Here is a 13,114-nt window from a genome sequence, read left to right as displayed (position 1 = left end):
GGTCGCAGATGCGACTCAGATCTGGCATTGCTGTGGCTCTGGTGTAGGCTGGCAGCAACAGCTCTGATTGACCCCTAGCCTGGGAACCTCCATATGCCACAGATGCAGCTCTAAAAGGACAAAAGACAAAAAAAAAAAAAAAAAAAAAAAATTTAACTAATTTTCCAGGGTAATTCCCAGGCATTTCCCTGTAGATAATTTGTGCCCAAGTTAGCTTACTCAGAGCCTATCCAAGGCGATATAGCTGCATATTAACTTTTTAAATAATTGAGATTAGGATTTTTTTTTTCTTTGAAAATCTTTATTAAAGTTGATTTTAACATTTTCTTGTGAATACTAAGGACGAGAAGTCCCATTCTCAGAGTGGACCGCAAGTACACTGGGTGCTGTGCCTCTCACTTGGTTCTAGTGGAGGTGGACTGGGACAGCTTCATGTTCTTGTAAAACCAAAAAGAACTCTTTAGGAGACCTCCTTAAAGAGTACACAGTTCTGAGGCTTCCCCAAACTACATCATTGTAGTTTATCCACTCTCTAAACATTGATGTAGTCACTGAACTGCCTTCTGTTGCCTCAGTTATGTTAATGAATCATTCTCTCTTCTCTACATAACCCATTTTCCCAAGGAGGATTGTAAATCCTACAGGGGAGCTGCTCCGCCAGCCAGACGTCTTTTTTGAGAACAGAGAGTTGCCGGAATCCGCTGTCTTGATCTATGAGCTAAAATTGGATTTGTTATCCCTGGGAGAAAGACTGCATTTTAAAATAAACTATAAATGCATTTTTCCCAATATTAGAAGTAGGTTATTTTCCACCCAGGAAACTCTAGGGAATATTATCCACAGGCTAAAGGATCATTAATAGTATAGCATCGGATTCCATTTCAGGTGGGAGCGAGATCCTCTTTAGCACTGTGGTTGGGTTTATGACTCACCCTTATTTTAGGCGTCTCTCAAAATAGAAAACAACAAAAAAGAAAACTGTATTGGGGGTTGGCATAGCCATGATCATAACGATTTTACCGAGAAGAAATTGACAGCCAGTAAATTCTAAGTTAAAAATCTATTAGAGTGACTTAGTGGCATGATCATCTTGTCTCCTGCTTTTTCTGAGGGCAGTAGGCATTTTGGAGTCACATCTTCCCTGTCCCCGGGCACATACTCTCATGGAGGGTACTGTCAGTTGCAGAGCAGGAGCAGTTCCATCATCATCTTTGGGAATAGTTCATGTCTTTTCTCCTTATAGAAAGTGTTTTTCACTCTGTTTAAGTGGACTGGTTGGGGAGAAGTACATTTGCTTTTATGAACTTTGCCCTGGGTCTTGGCTGAATTATACTTCAAAATAGAGCTAGCATTGGCTTATTAAGCTCATTTGCAGTTGAGTTTGGGTAACTATTGAAGTACTGAGTAAGTTTCTGTCATAGATGAGAGAATTCTGTATACGACTGCGGAACCTGGTACACAGTGGTGCAACCAAAGTCGAAATCTCAGCCACACAGGACATCATGATGGAGGAGGTAAGAACAATTATTTGGATTCTTTTGACCCTTCCAAAGAAGTCGCAGAATATTCCTGTCTGTTAAACTGATGAGGAAATATGGCCATTGTAGTAAATGTTGACGTGTATTAAATTACTTATCACATCTGAAATAGCTGAGGTATAAACTTTGCCGTTGACTATGGAACTTGTATGTGTATCTTCTAATTCCCAATTTAGTATTCTATGTAATTCATTCTTTTATTCATTTCAAAAGTTTTAAATACCTGCTAGGAGTTTGGCACTGGGGATACAAAGATGAGAAAGACATAGTCTGTATTCTCAAGGAGGTCAATCTCTTGGTAAAAGAAACACATAAATAATGATAATAAATCCTGTGCTAGAGATGTGTAACAAAGGATTTGGTGCTCCTAGAGGAGGGAGGAACTGATTCAGTAAGCTCAAAGTTTCATGGGGAAGATGCCTGAACCACCTTTTGAAAGAACAGTAGAGGGAATTCCTGTTCTGGCTCAGCGGAAACGAATCCGACTACTATCCATAAGGATGTGGGTTTGATCCCTGGCCTTGTTTAGTGGGTCAGGGATCTGGCATTGCTCTGAGCTGTGGTGTAGGTCGCAGACACGGCTCAGATCCCCCGAGTTGCTGAGGCTGTGGTGTAGGCCGGTGGCTGTAGCTCCAATTCCGCCCCTAGCCTGGGAACTTTCATATGCCACAGATATGGCCCTAAAAAGCAAAAAATTAAAAAATTTTTTTAATTAAAAAAAGAACAGTAGGAATTGACCATATGGATAAGTGGGAAGACCGTCATAGACAGTAGCAATTGCATGTACAGTGGCATGAACAAAGGTAGACTCCTGAGTGAACGGGGTAGCTGAGTAGTTGAAACATAACACTTTGTGAATGTGTTTGGTAGCAAACTAAGCTAAAAGGCAGAGCTGTGAGCGATCATAGGTAGATGCCAGGTCTTTTGGCTTTCTTCTGTAGGAATAAAAATGGAAGCTACTGATGGTTATAGCAGTTAAAATTATGTATGTGAAAACATTTTGAAAAACTTAAACAGCGCTAAACAAATATAAGGCGGTAATATTTATTATCAAGGCAGTTAGGAGTCTTTATTATTTAATACTATCCATAATCCAGATGAGTATGTGGAATAAAACTGTGAAGTTGCTTTGAGAAAAGTAGAAACATTTCCCTTTTTCATCCATTTCTAGGAATCACTCAACTAACAGTCCTTTTGAGACTGTGAAGTTAAAATGGCCTAATTTTTTTCACTGCAGTGGACAACATTAATCCTTCACTTGTGTTTTCCTTTGAATTTCAGAGAGGCAGCTTAGTATAGTTGAGAGCATGGTCTCTGGATGGAACCAGACTTCTGATCTTCTCATTACTTAACAGCCATGGGATGTGGGACAGGTTCCTTAAGTCTCAAGTCGCAGTTTGTTCAAGTGTAACATGTCTAGCTTGATACGACATTAGGTTCTTAAATATTTGTTCGGTGGGTGAAGGCAGAGGTTTCATTTTGCCAAATACACTTGTTATCTCATTTATCTCAAAAAGAACTCAGGTCGGGAGTTTCCATCGTGGCTCAGTGGTTAACGAATTCGACTAGGAACCATGAGGTTGCGGGTTCGATCCCTGGCCTCGCTTAGTGGGTTAAGGATCCGGCGTTGTCATGAGCTGAGGTGTAGGTTGCAGACGCAGCTCGGATCCCGAGTTGCTGTGACTCTGGCGTAGGCTGGCGGTTACAGCTTCGATTCATTCCCTACCTAGCCTGGGAACCTCCATATGCTGCGGGAGGGGCCCAAGAAATGGCAAAAAGACAAAAAAAAAGAAAGAACTCAGGTCTTCCTTTTTAAGAGAGGTATCTGATTGTAGTAGAAAAAGATAGACTTTGTAGCAGGACATGGGTTTCAGTTCTGGCTTTATTGTGTAACCACTCTGTGATCTTGAATAAAATACTTAACCTGTCTGAGATTCAGTCTGGGATTTAAAATATAATCCTCACTGGATCTTTGTGGGGATGAAATAAGGAATTAAATATAAGAATATGAGGCATAGTGCCTGGCATATAGCAGGTGTCCAATAAATGTTAGTTTTCTTCCCTTCCTGCTTGAAATGATCTCTTGTTGAAACCACGTCTCCTGCATAATTTGCCCTTATTTATCATTATAGTAAAATAGTAGTAAGGGTAAAGGTTCTGCAAAGAGTTATGGAAAGGGGCTCAGATAATACTTCTTGCAGATCATAAGCATTCTGTTGGCTTAAGATGCTTGCTTTAATGATCTTTTAAATGATGTATCTAAAATCCATGTCCTGACCCTGGGATTAGCTGCTAAGAATTATGGCAGATAATATTTTACATATCTTTTCTCCCCTGTTCCTAACCTTGGAAAAATAGTAAAGCATCACCCTGCCAAGTCCTGAGTATGAATGTTTTATAGGATTGTTCACTTAATGATTCCTCGGAAACTGTTGACCACAGAATTCTCTGTGGTGGGTCCTTTTTGGTCTTTTTAGGGCGGCACCCACAGCATATGGAAATTCCCAGGCTAGGGGTCGAATTGGAGCTACAGCTGCCGGCCTACACCACAGCCATAGCAGCATCAGATCCAAGCCGCGTCCTATACCATAGCTCATGGTGACGTTGGATTCTTAACCCACTGAGCAAGGCCAGGGATCGAACCTGCGTTCTCATGGATGCTAGTCAGATTCGTTTCTGCTGAGCCATGCTGAGAATTCCTGTGTGGTAGGTCTTTAGATTTTTACAATCCCCCAAGTGACTCCTTTTTATTCTTTGGTAATGAAGAGTCTCACTGTGGTTTTAAAGCCACAGATTGGTACCTAAGATTTGCCTAGCCTTGTAGGCACATCAAAATGATGACTTAAATCAATAGCGTGAAGCTCAGCTAGCTTTGAATGAAATGTATTTATGCTAAAGGCATTCTTTCTAAGAGAGGGGAAGCGCAGGTTGTTTGTTGTGACGACAGACAAGGCAGATCTATTTTGGAAATCTATTTTGAAGTCACTTCTATTGCAGTGTTTTCGCAGTGTGTCTGCTCTCCTTCAGCATCCAGATTCCCTTAGGATTATTAAATGTATTCTCTACCAAAACTGTCTGCTAAAGACAAAACATAAAGACCAGAAACAACATGTATGTATACATGTGTGTGTGTGTATATTATGTATATATATATTTGTCTTTTTAGGGATGCTCCTGCGGCATATGGAGGTTCCCAGGCTAGGGGCCAAATCCTACCTAGCTGTAGCTGCTGGCCTGCACCACAGCCACAGCAGTGCCAGATCCGAGCCACCTTTGGACCTACACCACAGCTCATGGCAACGCTGGATCCTAAACCCACTGAGCGAGGCCAGGGATCGATCCAGCGTCCTCATGGATGCTAGTCAGGTTTGTTTCTGCTGAGCCATGGCGTGAACGCTCTCATTTATTTTTCACTGAGCAATTAACTTCTCTATTTTAAACATACAGCATATTTAAATTACATTTGTTAATCATTCTACCCTGTTGCACATTAGAGGCTTTTGAATGTTGTGCCAGGAGCATAAATAATGTTTGTGTTTTTAAACTTTCTAAATATTAGAAATTACATACGAACTAGTACAGGGCGGGATGACATGGAAAATCTTTGTGATCCAAAGGTTCTCACTACTAACTCTGATGCTTTTTCTTCCACATTTTTTTCATTTAAGATCATACAAAATTTAGTTTAAAAAAAGGATCTAGAGTTCCCACTATGGTGCAGTGGTTTAATGATTAGACTTGTCTCTGTGGAGACGCTGATTGGATCCCTGGCCCAGCACAGTGATTTAAGGATCCAGTGTTACTTCAGCTATGGTGTAGGTTACACCTATGGCTCAGAATTGATCCCTGGTCAGGGAACTTCCACATGCCACAGGTGTGGCTGAAAAAGAAATAAAAACAAAAATAAATTTAAAAGGAATCCTATACACTATTTTATAATTTGCTCTTTTCATTTTCTCTAGTGACCATAAGTTATAATTTTTTTTTTCATTTTTATACGATTTTTAAAGGTTACGTTCTATTGGAGTTCCCATCGTGGCTCAGTGGTTAACAAATCCGACTAGGAACTATGAGGTTGCGGGTTCAATCCCTGGCCTCGCTCAGTGGGTTAGGGATCCGGCGTTGCCAAGAGCTGTGGTGTAGGTTGCAGACGCGGCTCAGATCCTGTGTTGCTGTGGCTCTGGTGTAGGCTGGTGGCTATAGCTGCGATTCTACCCCTAGCCTGGGAACCTCCATATGCTGCAGGAGCGGCCCCCAAAATGGCAAAAAGACAAAAAAAAAAAGAGAAAGGTTACTTTCTATTTAGGTATTACAAAACATTGGTATCCCCATGTTGTGCAGTATATCCTTGAGCCTATCTTATACCCAACAGTTTGTAATCTCCCACTCCCCCCGCCCCCGCCTCGTAACCACTAGTTTGTTCTCTATATCTGTGAGTCTGTTTCTTTTTTGTTAGAATCACTAGTTTGTTGTGTTTTTTGGATTCCATGTGTAAGTGCCATTATATGGTATTCATCTTTCTTTGACTTATTTCACTAAGCATAAACATCAAAAATATAAAAAGATATACAAGGAAAAATCTTCTCGCTCTGTTCCCCATTCTTCCAGTTCCCATGCAACCCCAAATTAGTTTTATTAGTTTTTTGGGTTTTTGTTTTTGTTTTGTTTTGTTTTTTAGTCTTTTTACCATTTCTCGGGCCGCTTCCGCAGCATATGGAGGTTCCCAGGCTAGGGGCCTAATCAGAGCTGTAGCCGTCGGCCTACACCAGGGCCACCGCAATGCCAGATCCGAGCCGTGTCTGCAACCTACACCACAGCTCACGGCAACGCCGGATCCTTAACCCACTGAGCAAGGCCAGGAATTGAACCCGCAACCTCATAGTCCTAGTCGGATTCGTTAACCACTGAGCCACGACGGGAACTCCAGTTTTTGTTATAAATATTAACTGTAGTTGTTAGTTATCCTCCAGAGATTTTTTTTTAAAACTTTTTAATACATATTTTCCCCTCCCTTTCTGCATAGATGTTAATATATTATTCATATTGTCTGCACATTTTTTATTTATCAATGTCCTGTAAATTCTTTCCACATTGTTACTTAAAGAGTTTCTGCATTTAAAAAAAATATTTGCATAGTATTCCATTGTTTAGATGTACCATAATTAATTTATCTGATCCCCCCTTTATTATTTTATATTTTGTGGCCACACCCATGGCATATGGAAGTTCCCAGGCCAGGGACTGAATCCAAGCCACAGCTGTGACCTACACCCCAGCTGTGGCAACACCAGATCCTTTAACCCACTGCACCAAGCCAGGGATCAGACCTGCAGTTAGATTCTTAACCCACTGGAAATGGCAGGAAATTCTATCTGATCGCTATTAATGGACATTCTGGTTGTTTTCAAACTTCTATTTAAAAATACTGTAGGGAGTTCCTGTCGTGGCACAGTGGTTAACGAATCCAACTAGGAACCATAAGGTTGCGGGTTCAGTCCCTGCCCTTGCTCAGTGGGTTAACGATCCGGCATTGCCGTGAGCTGTGGTGTAAGTTGCAGATGCGGCTCGGATCCAGCGTTGCTGTGGCTCTGGCGTAGGCCGGTGGCTACAGTTCCGATTCAACCCCTAGCCTGGGAACCTCCATATGCCGCAGGAGCGGCCCAAGAAATAGCAAAAAAAGACAAAAATAAAATAAAATAAAAATACTATATCAAATGCTCTCATACACACATCCTTTTCCCTATGTGCATGTCTACATGTAGGTTACATTCCTAGAAGTGGAATTTTTGAGTCAGAATATACATTTGTAATTTTGATATATAATGCCAAATTATTCTCTTTGGGAATTATATCATTTTATGCTCTCGCCAGCAATATCGATAAAACCTGTTTCCCTTTAGTTTTACCAAGGTAGTGCATTTATCAAACAATGGGATCCTTACCAATCTGGTAAGGTAAACAGTTGACAGGTAAAACCATCTGATAGATAAACTATCTCATTGTAGTTTAAATTTTTATTTTCTTATTTTGAATGGGGCTAAGCATCTTTTATGTGAACTGTCTGTTATTATCCTTTACTTGTTTTTCTTCTTAGTCTTTTATCAATTTCTAGGTACTTCTAAAATATTACAGAAATTAGCCCATTGTGATATCAGTTGCAAAGTTTTTTCCCTAGTTTGTTGTTTATCTATGATATGCCTTTTTATTTTTTGCCATGCAGAGTTTTTTACTTATATATATAGTCAAATTTGAAGGTTTTTATGGTTTTTAACTAGAAAATCTCTTCTGACTTGAATTATAAAAGAATTCTTCCTTTTTTTCTGCTAATACTTATAGGAGTTTAATTTTTTTTTTTTTTTTTTAATGGCCGAACCCATGGCATATGAAAGTTCCCAGGCCCGGGACTGAATCTGAGCCACAGCTATGACCTACACTGCAGCTGCAGCAAATTCAGATCCTTTAACTCACTGCCTGAGATGAAACCTGCTCCTCCACAGCAACCCAAGCTGCTGCAATCATGTTCTTAACCCACTGTGCCATAGCAGGAACTCCTGGATTTTGATTTTTATATTTAAATATCTACCCATTTAGAATTTATCCTGGCATAGGATATGAGATACGGATCTTTTTTCTGCAAGAGGCTACCCTCCTGATCCATATCTTTTCAAACAGCCTGTCCTCTCCCTACCCCTTGATTTGAGATAACATCTTTATCATTTGCAAAGTCTCCACATATTCAGTTCTGTTTTTTTGGTTTATTCATCTGCCAATAACTGCATTTTAGTGACTGAAGTTATTTATAGTGTTTTAGTGTTTGTAAAGTTAGTCCTATTTCACTGTTCTGTTTTCCTGGCTCATTTTGTTTTGACCTTTATCTAGTGGCATTTGTAGAGTCAAGAGTTTCTCCATTGATTCTGATTTAAGATCCACTGCTGTGGAGTTCCCATCCTGGCACAGTGGAAAGGAATCCGACTAGGAACGATGAGGTTGCAGGTTCCACCCCTGACCTCTCTCGCAGTGGGTCAAGGATCTGGCATTGCTGTAAGCTGAGGTTTAGGTTGCAGACGCAGCTCAGATCCTGCGTTGCTGTGACTGTGGCGTAGGCCAGCAGCTGTAGCTCCGATTGGACCCCTAGCCTGGGAACCTCCATATGCTTCAGGTAAGGCCCTAAAAAGCAAAAATAAAAAAATCCAGGAGTTCCCATTGTGGCATAGTGGTTAACGAATCTGACTAGGAACCATGAGGTTGCGGGTTCGATCCCTGGCCTCGCTCAGTGGGTTAAGGATCCAGCGTTACCTCGCGCTGTAGTGTAGGTCGCAGACACAACTCGGATCCCATGTTGCTGTGGCTCTGGCATAGGCCAGTGGCTACAGCTCTGATTCAACCCCTAGCCTGGGAACCTCTGTGTGCCACAGGAGCAGCCCTAAAAGTACAAAAGACCAAAAAAAAAATCCACTCCTGCTAAGAAATAACATTTTCTAATTGGTCTTCTCTTTTGGATTCTGGAAGAAGAAAGGAGTTACTCTTTTGATAGTCATAGAAGACATTCTGACTCAAGTAAGGGACTAACTTTCCTTTGAGATTCTTAAAGGAAATAGATTATATTCACATATTGAGTTTCCTTTTTGAAATAAAGCTGTGCTTTAGGAGATTAAATTAGTTAAATAGGTGAAGTTGGAGGGAAGAGAGTAAGAAGACCTGTTAGAAGCTGAAGCAGTTCAGGTGGTACTGATTTGGCCTGAAGGAGGATAGTGACAGAAATGGGAAGGAGAGGGAGTTCCTGTTGTGGCTCAGTGGAAACGAATCCAACTGTATCCATGAGGATGCAGATTCGATCCCTGGCCAAGCTCAGTGGGTCTGGGTTCTGGCATAGCCATGGGCTGTGGCGTAGGTCGCAGGCGCAGCTCAGATCCCCAGTTGCCGGGACTGTGGCCTAGGCCAGCAGCTGCAGCTCCAACTCGCCCCCCAAGCCCAGGAACCTCCATGTGCCACGCCTGTGGCCCTAAAAAAAAGAAAGAACTGCAAAGAAGAGAGAAATGTGAGAGAGGTCTTAGAGGACAAATTTGTAGGACCTGGCAACTTATCTGCCAAGGATTCATCATTAAAAATAACTTTAAGGTTTTAAGCCTGGTAACTGGGAAAATGCTGCTCTTTTCAGAGGCAGAGGTGAAGAGGAGGAACATTGGCTTCAGAGTGCCTCGTCCCAGGGCACTGGCCAGTCGCAAATGGGTTTCAAGCATATGGAAATTCCAGAGTTCAGCAAAGAGAATAATCTAGAAAAGTGATAGTGATGATGGTATAGGTGGCTGAAGCCTTGCAAATTATTAAAATTCCTGAGGGAGAATGGGAGGATGGGATAGGTCTGAGTAAAGAGTTCTGGAAAAATATGTTTCCATAAAACATCTCTGTCTGTAAAAGCGAGTGTCAGAACTATGTGATTAGCTGCTGGTTATCCGTGTCAGGTGCTACAGACAGGTTAGAGACTAGGAGGGCTGAGAAAAGGCTTTCCTCAGTACGGGTGTGATAGAATGGAGAAAGGAAGGCGCTAGGCAGAGAGGGGTCAGACTGTGGCAGGGAGAGGCAAGCAGTTTCAAGAAGCTTGGCAGGGCAGAGGAGTGAAGTTGTTACTCATTTATTCCATAAATATTTATTGAGTACCTGCTAAATATTAAGCATATTCTAAGCCCTGCGGGTACAGTGATGACCAAAATACACATGGTCTCTGCTCTTTGGACTTTGCTTCTGGCGGAGGGAGACAGACAGGACACAGTAAATAAACAAAGAATCTGAAGTGATACGCCCTCTGAAGAACATAAAAAACAGTGATTGATAGGGTGGTTAAGAGTCACTGCTGTGACTGGTTACCGCTGTGGCACAGGTTTGATCCCTGGCCTGGGAACTTCCAAATGTCACAGGTGCTGCAAAAGAAAGTTTCCTGAGGTCAAATCTGAACTGAAACATGAATAGCAGGAAGAATCCAGCCATGCAAAGATCTGGACACAGAGCACAGCAGGCTGAAGGGATAGTAGGTGCAGAAGCCCTAAGGCAGGAGAGAGCTTGGTGTTTTGTTTTGTTTTGTCTTTTTGCCATTTCTTGGGCTGCTCCCGCGGCATATGAAGGTTCCCAGGCTAGGGGTCCAATCGGAGCTGCAGCTGCCAGCCTACGCCAGAGCCACAGCAATGCGGGATCTGAGCCGCGTCTGCGACCTACACCACAGCTCACGGCAACACCGGATCCTTAACCCACTGAACGAGGCCAGGGATCGAACCCCCAACCTCATGGTTCCCAGTCGGATTCATTAACCACTGCGCCACGACAGGAACTCCGAGCTTGGTGTTTTTGAGGAACAGAAAGAAGGCAGTGTGGGCTTGAGCTTGGAAAAAGAGTGGGAGTGGCTGGAATAGATTTCACAGAGGAAATGAGAACTGGCTTATGTTGAGCCTGGGAGCCATGGTAAGGAGGTTGCATTTTATTCTAAGTGTGGTAGCCACCAGGGAGTTTAAGCTGAGGAGTGATGTGATTTAATTTTTGTTTTAAGAATATCTCACTCTGGCTGTTTTGAGGATAAATGGTAAAACAGTAAGAGAGGAAGTGAGGAGACTAGTTTGGAGGCTCTTGTGGTTGTGTGAGTGAGAGATTGTATTGGTTCCAGCCAGGTTGGAGAGAGTGAATGAAGAGAAATGAATACATTTGGGGGTGTATCTTGGAAGAGAAGCTGTCAGGACTTTCTTGTGTGGAGGATAAGGAAGAGGGAAGAATCGGGGTGATGTATCTGAAGTGGGGGCTTGCAGATAGGAAAGGTGGCTTTTTGGCAGTCATGAGGGAACCTGTGTGTGGTAAGGGATAGCAAATACAAATAAGAGCAGTAATAACTGAAGAAGCTGGGTTTTAGAAGAGGGTAGGAGAAGAGGTGTGCTCTAAAGTCGTGCTCTCAAACCTTCATGTGCATTCAAATCCCCTGGAGATCTTTTCAAAAGTGCAGATTGATTCAGTAAATCTGGGTGGAGCTGGAGAGTCTGAATTTGTGTTTCCTTGATTCAGATACCACTTTAGAAGTAGTTTCAAGATGGTCATTTGACTGTCAGTTATCATCTGTATGAGCTCATTTCCTTTGATATCACAGAAGAGCACATACCTTTTAAGTGTACCTCATGTCTTTCCCTGCCTGAATAGATCCTTGCTTCTCATTCCCCACCAGAAGGCAGTAGAGAGCTGTCTTCGCTCCTTTCTCTACATTATCAGCAGTCGCTAAGGTCTCTACCCCTTCTCCCCACTTTTTTTTTTTTTTTTGCTTTTTAGGGCCACACCCATGGCATATGGAGTTTCCAGGCTAGAGGTTGAATCAGAGCTACAGTTGCTGGCCTACACCACGGCCACAGCAAAGCAAAATCCAAGCTGTGTCTATGACCCTACACCACAGCTCACAGCAACGCTGGATCCCAGACCCACTGAATAAGGCAAGGTATCGAACCCACATCCTCAGGGATGCTAATCAGATTTGTTTCCACTGCATCACTATAGGAACTCTTTTTTTTTTCTTCCTTCCCTCTTGTTATGGCCGCAGTTGCAGCATAGGGAAGTTCCCAGGCTAGGGGCTGAATCGGAGCTGCAGCTGAGGCCTGCTCCACAGCCACAGCAACACCAGATCCAAGCCACATCTGCAACCTATACCACAGCTGGGGGCAACTCCAGATCCTTAACTCACTGAGGTAGGCCTGGGATCGAATCCTCATCTTCACAGAGACAGTGTCGGGTCCTTTACCCAATAAGCCACAGTGGAACTCTACTACCCCTTCCCTCTTGTAACTGGTTTACTTACTCTCAACTCTGAACTTTCTTCAAAGTTTATTTATTTTCTGTGACCACTTTTGTATCCTTGTGGTCATTCTACTCTATGATCAATAGGTCATTTTACCTTTGAATCTAATTTCTCCATTAGTAAAATTAAAAAGTAGGAGTAGATGACTTCTTAATGGGACTGTAGCTTTGCGTTTTTATAACAAGAGAAGTAATATTTCTACAACGCTCTAGACTTTGCTGGACAATCCAGTATTGTAAATACAAATGAAGATTCTAAGATTCTGTCACTTCTGCAGTGGTTCCTGCCACTGAAATCTTTACCAGTTTTGCTCCATTACAACTAGCTTGGTTGTTAGCATTGAACTACTACTACGGGTCCACATATTCTTTCCCCGTGTCCCATGTTTCATACTTTCTATGTCCTTTTTTCTAGTCCCTTACTTGTTCTTTTATTCACCAATGTTCAGTTCTGCATAATGACTTGAGCTCAGTGTCCAGGATCCTTTCTTTTGTCCTAAATGCCAAAAGCATCTTGTGAAAAGCAGGTGACACCCCAAGTTGCCCACCAGAGAACAAGACTCAAATATCCAAAGCTCACTGGCAGTTTTGTACTTTCGAGAGGCAGGGAATATTGTTTCAGAACAGCAGAGTGTCTTAGCAAGAAATATGGTTATCAAGGACCTTGGAGATTATACTTTGGAGAATTTTTTAAATTAGAGCATATTTAACTATTTTGGGTTGGCTTGGAGTCAAATATTCTTTCCAAAGTATTATAA

General features: G+C 42.1%; 1 protein-coding gene across 1 annotated transcript in view; it reads left to right on the top strand.

Moving 5' to 3' along the window:
• Positions 1 to 13,114, top strand: part of BLMH (bleomycin hydrolase) — a 50,867-nt gene that overhangs the window by 6,684 nt on the left and 31,069 nt on the right. The window contains exon 6 of the mRNA XM_021067523.2: positions 1,422 to 1,514. Within this exon, the coding sequence (XP_020923182.2) occupies positions 1,422 to 1,514 (93 nt within the window). The remainder of the gene's footprint in view (positions 1 to 1,421; positions 1,515 to 13,114) is intronic.

This window comes from Sus scrofa, chromosome 12 (assembly GCF_054392235.1).
Source record: "Sus scrofa isolate SSC_HxYL_T2T_F1_AM1 chromosome 12, Sscrofa_HxYL_maternal_Yorkshire_Landrace_v2.0, whole genome shotgun sequence".
Lineage (NCBI taxonomy): Eukaryota > Metazoa > Chordata > Mammalia > Artiodactyla > Suidae > Sus > Sus scrofa.
The sequence above is the reverse complement of the archived record's forward strand: the minus strand, read 5'-3'. Positions and strand labels throughout refer to the sequence as shown.